This window comes from Lithobates pipiens, unplaced genomic scaffold (assembly GCF_037356315.1).
Source record: "Lithobates pipiens isolate NorthernLeopardFrog02 unplaced genomic scaffold, aLitPip1_a1.2 Scaffold_13, whole genome shotgun sequence".
NCBI classification, from domain to species: Eukaryota; Metazoa; Chordata; class Amphibia; order Anura; family Ranidae; genus Lithobates; species Lithobates pipiens.
Window position 1 is genome coordinate 359,988,664 of NW_027507718.1, and position 13,951 is coordinate 360,002,614.

The 13,951-nt window shown below is 46.5% G+C and overlaps 1 protein-coding gene across 2 annotated transcripts in view; it reads left to right on the forward strand.

Moving 5' to 3' along the window:
- The first annotated feature begins 1,581 nt into the window (after positions 1–1,581).
- The window catches only part of TLL1 (tolloid like 1), a 217,043-nt gene continuing 204,673 nt past the window's right edge, over positions 1,582–13,951 (forward strand). Inside the window, exon 1 of one of the 2 annotated variants that reach the window (XM_077477165.1) lies at positions 1,582–2,673. In XM_077477165.1, the coding sequence (XP_077333291.1) occupies positions 2,526–2,673 (148 nt within the window). In that variant the 5' untranslated portion in view covers positions 1,582–2,525. The remainder of the gene's footprint in view (positions 2,674–13,951) is intronic. The other variant, XM_077477166.1, reaches the window with a different exon arrangement.

Below are 13,951 nucleotides of genomic sequence, written 5' to 3' on the forward strand. Positions count from 1 at the left end.
CATCAATTTACACAGCGCCAGGGGCAGACTGACCATTGGGTCACTCGGGCACTGCCCAAGGGCCCCATGCCACTAAGGGGCCCCATCAGGGTTGACAGCCTCAATAAAGCCAGGGACAATATGTAAAAATCTGTGTTTTAAAAAAAAAAATCCCAAGATTATAGCTGCCCTGCCTCTCCAGTACCTTTTCAGTGTGTGTATACTGTGTGTGTATATTGTGTGGTCCCATAATTTATTGCCTGGGGGGGGCCATAATCTTCTCCTATTGCCCGGGGGCCCCATAATCCCCTATGTCCTGGGGCCCCATGAGTTGTCAGTCCGCCCCTGCACAGCACTTTTACATATACATTGTACATTCACATCAGTCCCTACCCTCAAGGAGCTTACAATCTAAGGTCCCTAACACACATTCATACATATATTTGGGCCAATTTAGACAGGATCCGATTAAACCTACCTGCCTGTCTTTAGAGTGTGGGAGGAAACGGGAGTACCTGGAGTAAAGATGAGCTCCGGCGTGTTCGCATACTCCATGTGCAGAGCCCGCCAAGAAGTCGGCGCAGCGCTGCTCTAATCACAGGCAGTGAGACATTGCCCCGATGTGCGGCTGCAGAGATCGGGCAATGTCTCACTGCCTGTGATTATTGCAGCGATGCGCCGACTTCCTGGCGGGCTCTGCACGTGGAGTATGCGAACACGCCTGAGCTCATCCCTAACCTGGAGGAAACCAACGCAGGCACAACATACAAACTCCTGGCAGATAGTGTCGTGGTCAGGATTCAAACCAGTGACCCTTTTTACTGCTAGGTGAAAGTGCCAACCACTACACCACTGTGCTGCCACTTTTGGATGGAACTCCTCTTTCTTTGGGACTTCTTTTGACTAAAATGCCATTTTCGTTTTAGTAGAACCAAAAAGACGAATGGCTGCACTCCCATGCGATGCAAAAAGGCTTTATTGATATCCAAAAGTCATAAAAAGCAGCAAAACACAGGCAGGGGATCAAAAAGGTTAATGCGTTTTTATCTGAATTCCTTTCGTTTTAGTTGTATTTTAGTCAGCTAAAATAGTGGTAATTTTGTAGATGAAAATATGTTAATAACAAATAAATGTTAAAAGCAAAACGAAAATGTGGAATACTTTCCGAGTCGCTGTAGGCATTATCAAATGGAGTGACCTAATTTTTTTCCTAGTACGAAAATCTAGCAATATATGGGAAGTTCTAGCAGGTGTCCTCTGAGACCTGAACCTGATTTGAAGGGTTATTCTGGGGTTAAAAAACGTTGAGAAGGGATGCAGTACCTCCTCCAACCCATCTCCATACATCATCTATTCTGTGACTGTGAAGAGCAGCCATAAAGGTGTTGTTTGGCCCAATATCCATGCCCTGGAGTCAGGCAGGACAGACAATTGAGCTGGACTCTTGATTCAGAAGGTCATTTTTCCCAAACCTTGGTGTCAAATGTGACACCCTAACGGGATTGGAGATCTATCTGTGAGCGACCCCCCTCCCCCCTCCCATCCGATTGGGGAGGAGAGGGGGAGGGGCGGAAGGCTGAGCTCTGCAAATCTCACCTTACTTTGCTACGACTTTCAAATGTAATTACTACACCGGGATTATCAATAGACTGATCAGGCAGTGCGCTCCCCTGTGCGGCTCCTTGCCTGGCCGGACTACAAGAGCCTTTAACTTGGTCCTGTCCCCATCTCTGCACACATCATCTGTCCTCCAGCGGGGACACACGTCCTGAATGAAGGAGCGCACCAGGCTGACGACTAATCTCCACGAATAGTTCCGTTTTATTTACAGACTTGACTTTTCCTTGGTCTGGGACTCCCTTGATCGATGAATGGATCTTTTATGAAGTGTGAAGGCTGAGCCGTGGGCGCCAGAAGTGAAGCTGATGTGAGTGAAGCAAGGGAAGGAGAAGTCTTCATCGAGGTGTGAGTGTGCTGGGATCCGATCGACCACAGATTGTACAAAGGAGTCTTTGGGATTCTCTGTGTATGGGACCTTTGTTGGTTTATTTACCCAGTTTAAATAAGACCCCCCTTAGTCTGATGTAGTACGATCCCTGCTCTTGTTTGCCCAGTTTTTTATTTTATTTATTTTTTTATTCTTATTATTTTGATTCTTCCCACCACCCCGATCCTAGCTTCTCAGATGAGCTGTCTGTCGGATCGGGTCCTCCTGGCAGTCGGCCTGTGTAGTGGCAGAAAGTGGAAGTGGATGATCGAGCCGGAGAGCCCTGTGTGTAGGCGGCACTCATAGGACGATCGATCGATCGATCCAGTGTTATGATCCCAAGTGACAAGCATCGCTCCGATCATTAGACAGCGTCCGATCCCACCTGGAAACTCCCCCACCCCCCCCCCCCCCCCCCCTCATTCTCCTCCATGCACGGTGATCGCCGATCAGATCTGATGAGACAAGGACAAGGCTTCTAATTTGGGGGGTCGCCAATCCCCAGCCTGCGATCGGTCGTCTTCTGTCACAGATCTGCAGCTAAAGTCGTGACATAAAAATGCTCTCCTGGCTCATCTTCCTGCTGACTGGCTGGACTTTGTGTGAAAAGTTATCTCTGTGCCATGGCCTGGAATTCGAGGACGATCTGCTCTATTACGATGAGGAGAAAGCCGATTCCTTCGAATACAGCGATCCCTGCAAAGCACGTAAGTCACTTATTATTATTATTATTATTATTATCAATGCCAATAATTCTAACCTGGTGATGAGGGAAGATCTGCCCTGACACTAATACTGCTTTGTATCAACTGGACTTACTGCATTAAAGGGCTCACGTGTGCCTGGCACTGGGGGGACTGACTGGGAGCACTGGAGGGGACTGGGACTGTCATCCTTAGCCTGGGATGGCAGGGCAAGCAGATGGTCCTGTCATTGCTTCATGATGGTAAAACATTGTTTGCTTGCTGTCAATGTCACACAATGAAAACAAACATCAAGTAGCTGTCATTAGTCTGGTCACACTTCTTAGAGCTGGGATAGGGCCCCCCCCCCCACACACGCACACCCCCCCCAAAAAATGAACAAAACAAACAATGTATTTATCACCCCCCCCCCCCCCAAAAAAAAGTGTCTATATATATATATATATATATATATATATATATATATATATATATATATATATATATATATATATATATATATATATAGTTTTTTTTTATTTTTTTTATCGGGGCTCTTTTTACAGCAGATGCAATGAGTTGGGCTAATATAAATAGAGAAATATAAATATTTTTCTTTTTATATTAACAAACCACTGATTGCATCTGCTGTATAAAGCCGCCCCCCCCCCCCCCCCCCAAGATAAATTTTATATTTAGTCGCACTCATTGAGATAAAAAAAAAAAATATATATTATATATATATATATTATAAAAAAAATTCTGAGCCCCTCCCTTCCCCCGCACACAGGTGTGTGGCTGTCAGGGGCTCTCCTCCAGGCACACACCTTTTATACAGTGACATCAAAGCTCTGCAGTCTGAGTGATGACGATTATTGGCAGTATATAAGAAGTGTGAGGAGAGAGCGGTATGGAGGAGGGGGGGGGGGGGGTGTCTGGTGGCTTTGTATGTCATGGGGTAGGAGGTGGACAGGGATTCCCAGCTTTCATGTTGCCTTCCTTTGATCCTGTGCCATGTCATAGCGCACTGCTACCTGTATTGTGTATTGCAGGGAGAAGTCCTCTTTGTTTATTAACATGTCACATCCTATCTGGGTCTTCACGTGTCAGGCTGGAGAGGGTGGAGGAAGGAGAGAGTTGGGTGTAACTTTTTAAACAGGAGGAGGAGGTGCTGTCTCCTTCCTCTCCGAGCTTTATTACCCCCTCACGCATATCTGAGAGGCAGCAATTGTCCTCATGTCTCCCCCTCACAGCCCGCGGCCTGGCCGGCTCCGTTCTACTCCCTGTCTGGGCTACACGTGCCGCCTCACTGCCGGCCGGGACATCTCTCTGACTGACTGCACACAGTGCCGGGGGCTCCACACTCCCCCCCCCCCCCCCCCCAGTGTAACATGGTTATTCACTGTACCACACTCCCCCCAGTATAACATGGATTATTCACTGTACCACACTCCCCCCAGTATAACATGGATTATTCACTGTACCACACTCCCCCCAGTTCACTGTACCACACTCCCCCCAGTATAACATGGATTATTCACTGTACCACACTCCCCCCAGTTCACTGTACCACACTCCCCCCAGTATAACATGGATTATTCACTGTACCACACTCCCCCCAGTATAACATGGATTATTCACTGTACCACACTCCCCCCAGTATAACATGGATTATTCACCGTACCACACTCCCCCCCAGTATAACATGGATTATTCACTGTACCACACTCCCCCCAGTATAACATGGTTATTCACTGTACCACACTCCCCCCAGTATAACATGGATTATTCACTGTACCACACTCCCCCCAGTATAACATGGATTATTCACTGTACCACACTCCCCCCAGTATAACATGGATTATTCACTGTACCACACTCCCCCCAGTATAACATGGATTATTCACTGTACCACACTCCCCCCAGTATAACATGGGTTATTCACTGTACCACACTCCCCCCAGTATAACATGGGTTATTCACTGTACCACACTCCCCCCAGTATAACATGGGTTATTCACTGTACCACACTCCCCCCAGTATAACATGGGTTATTCACTGTACCACACTCCCCCCAGTATAACATGGGTTATTCACTGTACCACACTCCCCCCAGTATAACATGGTTATTCACTGTACCACACTCCCCCCAGTATAACATGGTTATTCACTGTACCACACTCCCCCCAGTATAACACGGTTATTCACTGTACCACACTCCCCCCAGTATAACATGGGTTATTCACTGTACCACACTCCCCCCCCAGTATAACACGGTTATTCACTGTACCACACTCCCCCCAGTATAACATGGATTATTCACTGTACCACACTCTCCCCAGTATAACATGGTTATTCACTGTACCACACTCCCCCCAGTATAACATGGATTATTCACTGTACCACACTCCCCCCAGTATAACATGGATTATTCACTGTACCACACTCCCCCCAGTATAACATGGATTATTCACTGTACCACACTCCCCCCCAGTATAACATGGATTATTCACTGTACCACACTCCCCCCAGTATAACATGGATTATTCACTGTACCACACTCCCCCCAGTATAACATGGATTATTCACTGTACCACACTCCCCCCAGTATAACATGGATTATTCACTGTACCACACTCCCCCCAGTATAACATGGATTATTCACTGTACCACACTCCCCCCAGTATAACATGGATTATTCACCGTACCACACTCCCCCCCAGTATAACATGGATTATTCACCGTACCACACTCCCCCCAGTATAACATGGATTATTCACCGTACCACACTCCCCCCAGTATAACATGGATTATTCACCGTACCACACTCCCCCCAGTATAACATGGATTATTCACCGTACCACACTCCCCCCAGTATAACATGGATTATTCACCGTACCACACTCCCCCCAGTATAACATGGATTATTCACTGTACCACACTCCCCCCAGTATAACATGGATTATTCACTGTACCACACTCCCCCCAGTATAACATGGATTATTCACTGTACCACACTCCCCCCAGTATAACATGGATTATTCACTGTACCACCCTCCCCCCCCCCCCCCCCCAGTATAACATGGATTATTCACTGTACCACACTCCCCCCCCAGTATAACATGGATTATTCACTGTACCACACTCCCCCCCAGTATAACATGGGTTATTCACTGTACCACAATCCCCCCCCCCCCCCAGTATAACATGGGTTATTCACTGTACCACAATCCCCCCCCAGTATAACATGGGTTATTCACTGTACCACACTCCCCCCAGTATAACATGGGTTATTCACTGTACCACACTCCCCCCAGTATAACACGGTTATTCACTGTACCACACTCCCCCCAGTATAACATGGTTATTCACTGTACCACACTCCCCCCAGTATAACATGATTATTCACTGTACCACACTCCCCCCAGTATAACATGGGTTATTCACTGTACCACACTCCCCCCCCCCCCCAGTATAACATGGGTTATTCACTGTACCACATTCCCCCCCCCCCCCCCCCCAGTATAACATGGGTTATTCACTGTACCACACTCCCCCCCAGTATAACATGGGTTATTCACTGTACCACATTCCCCCCCCCCCCCCCCCCCAGTATAACATGGGTTATTCACTGTACCACACTCCCCCCCAGTATAACATGGGTTATTCACTGTACCACACTCCCCCCCCCCAGTATAACATGGGTTATTCACTGTACCACACTCCCCCCCCCCCCCCCCCCCCCCCCCAGTATAACATGAGTTATTCACTGTACCACACTCCCCCCCCCAGTATAACATGGGTTATTCACTGTACCACACTCCCCCCCCCCCCCCCCCCCCCAGTATAACATGGGTTATTCACTGTACCACACTCCCCCCCCCCCCCCCCCCAGTATAACATGGGTTATTCACTGTACCACACCCCCCCCCCCCCCCCCCAGTATAACATGGGTTATTCACTGTACCACACTCCCCCCCCCCCCCCCCCCCCCCCCCAGTATAACATGGGTTATTCACTGTACCACACTCCCCCCCCCCCCCCCCCCCCCAGTATAACATGGGTTATTCACTGTACCACACTCACCCCCCCCCCCCCCCCCAGTATAACATGGGTTATTCACTGTACCACACTCCCCCCAGTATAACATGGATTATTCACTGTACCACACTCCCCCCAGTATAACATGGATTATTCACTGTACCACACTCCCCCCAGTATAACATGGGTTATTCACTGTACCACACTCCCCCCCCAGTATAACATGGGTTATTCACTGTACCACACTCCCCCCCCAGTATAACATGGGTTATTCACTGTACCACACTCACCCCCCCCCCCCCCCCCCAGTATAACATGGGTTATTCACTGTACCACACTTACCCCCCCCCCCCCCCAGTATAACATGGGTTATTCACTGTACCACACTCACCCCCCCCCCCAGTATAACATGGGTTATTCACTGTACCACACTCACCCCCCCCCCCAGTATAACATGGGTTATTCACTGTACCACACTCACCCCCCCCCCCCCCCAGTATAACATGGGTTATTCACTGTACCACACTCACCCCCCCCCCCCCCCCCCAGTATAACATGGGTTATTCACTGTACCACACTCACCCCCCCCCCCCCCCCCCCCCCCAGTATAACATGGGTTATTCACTGTACCACACTCCCCCCCCCCCCCCCCCCCCAGTATAACATGGGTTATTCACTGTACCACACTCACCCATGCAATAGTCACCCAGTACATAATAGTTATTCACTACAATAGTCATCCAATAAATTGTGGTCTCCCACTGTGGAATAGTCCCTCCAGTATGGAGCAGTCATCCACTATACTCAGTTACTCAGTCACCCAGTATAACATGGCTATTTACTATACAACTCTATGCCATAGTCGTTCACTATGCAATGGTCACCCACTGTATCACATTCATCCATTACCCAGTATACTACAGTCACTTACTCCCCTATTATACTGCAGTCACCCAGAATACCACAGTTATCCATTCACTCATTTTACTACAGTCATACAGTCACCCAGTATCCTCCCGTCATCTAGTTGCCCCGCATATTCTGGTGTCCCCCCGGTATACTCTGGTCATCCAGTCGCCCATTATACTGTAGTCACCCAGTATCCCCCCTGCCCCATTGCCACAGAAACCCAGCACATGATCTAGAGTATACGCAGAAAGCGGGTGTACATGGATATGGACACACATTTGGAGTCCGGCCCTGATAAATGTCTTTTTTCCGGTACACTGGTCGGTAGAAGTAAACTCCTCTGTAAAATGAGCAGTCGCTGCACTCCTATAACTAGGCTTTGTGAACCTACTGACTGAAGACTTAGTTTCTAAAGGCAAACGCTTGTAAAATTCAGTTTATTCCACCCAAATGCTGGTCATACATTGGGGCTATTTATAATACTGATTTATGTCGGTCTATTGGGGGCTTTGTGTAATTATACCCCCAGTGTTCACACATTTGTGTAATTACCATCCATCAGACATTGTGTGAATCCTGGGGGAAAGTGGTGTGATACATTTATAAACAGAATCCCAGTTCATTTTGTGGAAACGGCATGATTATTATCGGCTTTCAGTCCCAATTCTATCTTCTTTTCTCCTGACTAAATGCTATAAATGAGCTGGTAATGGATACAAATGAACTCGTATGGATACATTTCCAATTGATCTCCACCCAGGTTTTGGTAGTTTTGGTCTCCAGAAACCAGAAAAGGCATATGCGTGAAAGCTGAGTGGAAATGAGAAAATTGACTGTTTTGATATAAACATTACACATATAAACATATACATTAATAGATTTTATTTGTTCAGCCTGTGGGCCAAACAAGACCTCTCATGCATGCTTCCATCATTACAAACAGTGTGGATGGACGAATCCCCACTACCACGTTCTTGTATACTGAGAGCTGCTAGCGCCAACTGTCAGAATACATAAACGGTGCCTGCAGGTGCTGTTCAGCCAGCAATTTTCATGCCAGCTCCTTCAAAAAAGGTCAATCGAGTAATCGGAAGACCTTTTTCAACTTTTTTGGGCAGTTTTAGATCTCGCATACACGGGCGACCGAAGGTTGATAAAAACAGGTGGTTGCGCCATGGTAGCACTGAGCCACTGGCCATTCTAGTACACAATGCCACGGTTGCTATAGCCGGCAACACTGATCAGTGCATTATGACAGCGAGGAGCCTTCAGAGTCAATTTATTATTTTATTTTTTTCCCTTTTACATATGTTAGGACGGGGAGGGAGCTTTTTAAAGACTAGTTAGGCTTAGAATTCCACTTTAACAGGTTGTGAGGAGGCAACACATAGCCTTTGGGCCTCTTGTTAAATTCGGTGGATGCCTTTTTAGAGAGGCAGTACACACAACTGCACATCAAGCCTTAAAGTGCTTTTTGAAGCAGATGTGTGGTGTTATTTTTTTATAAAAATATTTTTTTTTATACTTGCCTGCTCTGTGCAGTGGTTTTACAGAGCAGCCTGGATCCTCCTCTTCTTGGGTCCCTCGTCAGTGCTCCTGGTGCTTCCCTCCTGCCAAGTGCCCCCACAGCAAGCAACTTGCTGTGGGGGCACCAAAGCATTCTCACTTCTGAGCCGCTGCTCTGTCCATTGCAGCATTGCTGTAGCTCTGCGCCACCCTCTCTCTTCTCATTGGTTCACAGGCTGTGATTGAGAGCAGTGGGAGCCAATGAGGAGGGAGAGTCCTCAGAGCCAAGGCTCTTGTGCACATCGCTGGATCGCGCTGGGGCTTACATAGGTATAAAATGCATGAAGGTAAAATTGAGCATTTACAACCACTTTAATGTGCACAATTCAATAAATATTAGTCTAAAGCAAAAATGAAGACAATGATATGCAACGGTCCCAAACTAGCATCGTCTTCTGAGTGCTGGTTTTGGGGCCTCTTTATTGGCTATTCCTATTTGTAGGATGACATGGCTCAGGAGCCAATCATCTCGGCTCTGAGACCAGCCCAGTGCTGTAAGCTGAGCTGCACAAATACAGGTCAGTTTACAGCACTGGAGAAGACAGCAAGCGGGCAGGTAGGGGTATTTTATTGCAGAAGAGATTGTGGGGATTATTCACTAAAACTTGAGTGTGCTGAATATGGTTCCGCACTGCATAGAAACCAATTAGCTTCCAGGTTTTATTGACAGCTTAATTGAACAAGTGAAAGTTAGCTGATTGGTTAGCATGCACAGCTGCACCAGATTCTGAGTGCACCAGTTTTAGTAAATGGCACCCATTGCATGTTGCCTGCCTGCTCAGTCTTATAGGCTACTTTCACACTAAGGTGCTTTACAGGCATTACAGCGCCTGTAAAGAGCCTCTCCTGTCTCTCCACTGTGAAAGCCTGAGTGCTTTCACACTGCAGGGGTGTTCTTGCAGGAGGGTAAAGTCCTGCAAGCAGCATCTTTTCAGCGCTGTAGGAGCGGTGTATACACAGCTTCCAAAGCACCCCTGCTCATTGAAATCCTTTGCCGGCAGTTTTAACCCCTTTTCAGCCACTAACGGGGGTAAAAAGCCCCTGCTAGCGGCCTAATAGCATTGCTAAAATGACGGTAAAGCCCTGCTAAAAATAGCTGATGCCCATCCTAGTGTGAAAGTAGCCTAAGTCTGCTTTCACACTGGGGCATTGGGGGCATCAGCAGTAAAGCGCCGCTATATTTAGCAGCACTATTCGGCTGTTTTGTGGGTGGTTTTAACCCTTTTTCAGCCGCTAGCGGGGGTTAAAAGCACCCCACTAAGTGCTACTGCAGCGGTGCTGTCCCATTGATTTCAATGGGCAGGTGCGCTTTAGGAGCAGTGTATACACCGCTCCTAAAGCTGTGCAAAGATGCTGCTTGCCGGACTTTTTTTTTTACCCTCCTGCAAGCACAACTCTCCAGTGTGAGAGACTGGAGAGGTTCTTTACAGATGCTACAGCGATAAAAATAGTGTCTGTGTGAAAGCAGTCTAAGCCCTTGTACACACATTCCGACAACAAAATCCGTCGGATTTTGTCCGAAACTTGTGTTGCATACACACGGTCGGACAAAGTTATCGGAAAATCCGATTGTACGTAACGCGACTATGTTATTTAGTTACGACGGGACTACGTTCAGGCTAATAGCCAATAGCTTTGGTCTAGGAATTTGATCTGAGCATGCGTGGCACTTTGTCTGATCGGATCATGTTGTCGGAAAGTTTTATAGCCCAGCTCTAAAACTTTGTCCGACGGATTATCCGACAACACGGTCCGATCGGACATTTTCCGTCGGAATGTCCAACCGTGCTTACAAGGGCTTACAGCGGAACTTTTATTTCAACTTTAACAGCCCTTATACATGCAACACATGAATACCACATGCAGAAAAGTCAGTACTGAAAAACATTTCCTTGGAAACTGTAGCCAGTTTGCACATCCATTAATATAAGAAACTGTATGTGGTGGATGACCATTCCATGTTTGTTTTTAGTACACATTGTAAATGACTAGTTGTGTAGTAGTTTTGTGTAGAGTACATGCTTTGGTCTTAAGTAAAATGTGATTTCAATGCTCAGTGTTGCAGATGCCTCATATGAAACTTAATACAAGGCAGCTTTCTCTAATTTTACATGGAAGAACCATTCGGAAAGTGAGACATTTAGCCTTAGGTCAGCTGGGAGGTCTAGTGTTGGGTTGCCACTTCAGGCATTTCTAAATGGACACCTGCAAAAGATACATTTTGTACACACATTTCCAGACTGCTAGAATGCCTGGATTCTTAGTAAGGCATGGTGTTTCTGGAATTCTTGCTTTTTATGTAGTTTACATTGTATCTTAATGTGCAATTAAGCTCTGTGTTTTTTTTAGGCGCTTTCTGCAGCTGATTTAATAGCTAAAGTTACCCAATAGATCAAAATTCCCCCAGAAAGGGACCAGCTGAATTTTGATTCATATATGGGCACTGTGCTTGTACTGACGTTGATCTACTGACTTTGGTGCAACCGCCACTGCTGGATATAGCCTGCATTGCTGATCTGTGTGTTCTGATGGAGGGGAAGTCTCCCCTCTTCCAGAATGACACAGCGGGGAGAATTCCCCCATCCACATTGAATGTGTGGATGGGAGAATAGGGTCATTTATTAATTTTTGTTCTGCTCACTGGTTGAACCAAAAAAAACAAAACTTAAAAACAAAAAAAAACAAATCTGACTCATCTATGGCCAGCTTTACTTGAGTATACAGCTTCTTTTATCTCCTAATCCTTTCCCATATTCTAGTTAAAGCAGTGCAACGACCATGGCCCAGGTTTTCTTCCTCCTCCTCCCTCCCCCCCTTTTTTTTTTTTTTTTTTTTTTTTTTTTTCTTTCAGCATTCTATGCAGCCACACTTGCATGCAGGGACTAGAATTGTGTCTCCCTGCTCAGTGTGCCTCAATAAAAATGCACAGCCCCATAATAAGTGTCAAGGTACTGCCCTGCTCCTCCCCTTTTTCAGGCTAAAAGTGTTACTAAACCCATTTAATATTAAAATAGTTCACCTGCCACCCCCAACTGCCCAGCCCACCCCCCTCCCCCTACGGTGCCCACAGTTTATAAATCTTAATTTTACTTTAAAATACTGCCACTATATATACTTTTTTTTTTTTTTTTGGCTGATCTGTATATTATGGTCGTATGATAAACTGCAGGGTCTACTGGAGTGTTCAGGTAGAAAGAGATTTCCACTACATACAGCCTGTGTCCCCATGCTGTTACAGGAGGCGGATCATCCATGAATCAAAATGTGACATCCCACCCACTGTGTTCTTCTTCTCCTCCTTCTCCTCCTTCTCCTCCTTCTCCTCCTTCTCCTCCTTCTCCTCCTTCTCCTCCTTCTCCTCCTTCTCCTCCTTCTCCTCCTTCTCCTCCTTCTCCTCCTTCTCCTCCTTCTCCTCCTTCTCCTCCTTCTCCTCCTTCTCCTCCTTCTCCTCCTTCTCCTCCTTCTCCTCCTTCTCCTCCTTCTCCTCCTTCTGGCATGGAGAAGGGAGGGACTGGGCTGTCATTTAGGATCTGTATACGCACCCAAATATGTGATGTCAACACCATGTGACCTGAAAAGCTCAACTCAACAAGGAAATGTTCTCTCCATTAATGGAGACCAAACTGAGCATGTGCAGGAGGACTACTCTGACTGTGTTTTATCTGGCCTTGCCCAGAGTGACCCTGCAGGAGGGGGAGGATCTGTGCATACAGGATCAAACAGCCTTTTTACACAGAGGATTAATCGCTTAAAGCGGCGTTTCTCCTATTTAAAAGTCAGCAGCTCCAAAAAGTGTAGCTGCTGACTTTTAATAAACAGACACTCGCCTGTTTCACGGCCCAGCAATGCTGGCACCCGAAACCTCGCTCCTCTCCGTGGCGCTAGCAATGTAACTGTGGGCTTCACACCCGGGCACGCACTGGGCATGTGCGAGCCATGCTGCATGTTGTGGATGGCCAGACAATCTTCTGGGACCTGTGACGTGTCCCAGAAGATTGCAGGGAGGGAGGGGGAGAGGTGAACTTCTTCCAGCGGTGCCAGGAGAGGAAATGGAAGCTGGGTACCTGCTCCCCCCCCTCCCCCTTTCAACCCCAAAAAGAGATGTATCAAATGTGGGTCACTAGTAATTAAAGCGGAATTTACATTTTTGGGTGGAAATCCACTTTTAAGTTGCAGAGCGAGTATAATAAGCCTGCTACTTCTGCGTATACAGACACATTTTTTTTCTAACGTGGGTTTAGTAACATTAGGCTAGGTTCACGTGGTTTGGAGAGCCCTTTCAGTTGAATGTCCCGCAACACACATGGGTTAATTCAATGCACTATTTTTGAAATCGAAGCCTGCATGGGAACCAAAGAATTCCAAAAAAAGGAAAACCTGTGGTCGGACTTTAAAGGCACAAGTAACAGTAGACATATATAAAAATATTAGCATTTATTGAGAAAAAATAAATATATAATTACATGCATTATAATCTATATGTTCAGGGATGCAGCAGCCAGCACCATTGAAGGTTGCAAAAATTGCAAATGCTAGGGTAAGAATATTAACTAAAAGTTTACAGCGCAATGTTAAATTTATTGTCCTCTGTGTGCTACAAAATGCTGAGGGTTTATTATTACTTTAAATAAGCCAAGGCATACAAAATGACTAATTTCTCAGAGGACACTGTGATCTGCTTTACACCCTGTTTAAGTGATAATGTAAAAACACATTATGCAATTGTATAATTTGATGGGGAAGTGATAAATAACGTAAAAAACACATTACGCAATTGTTTAATTTG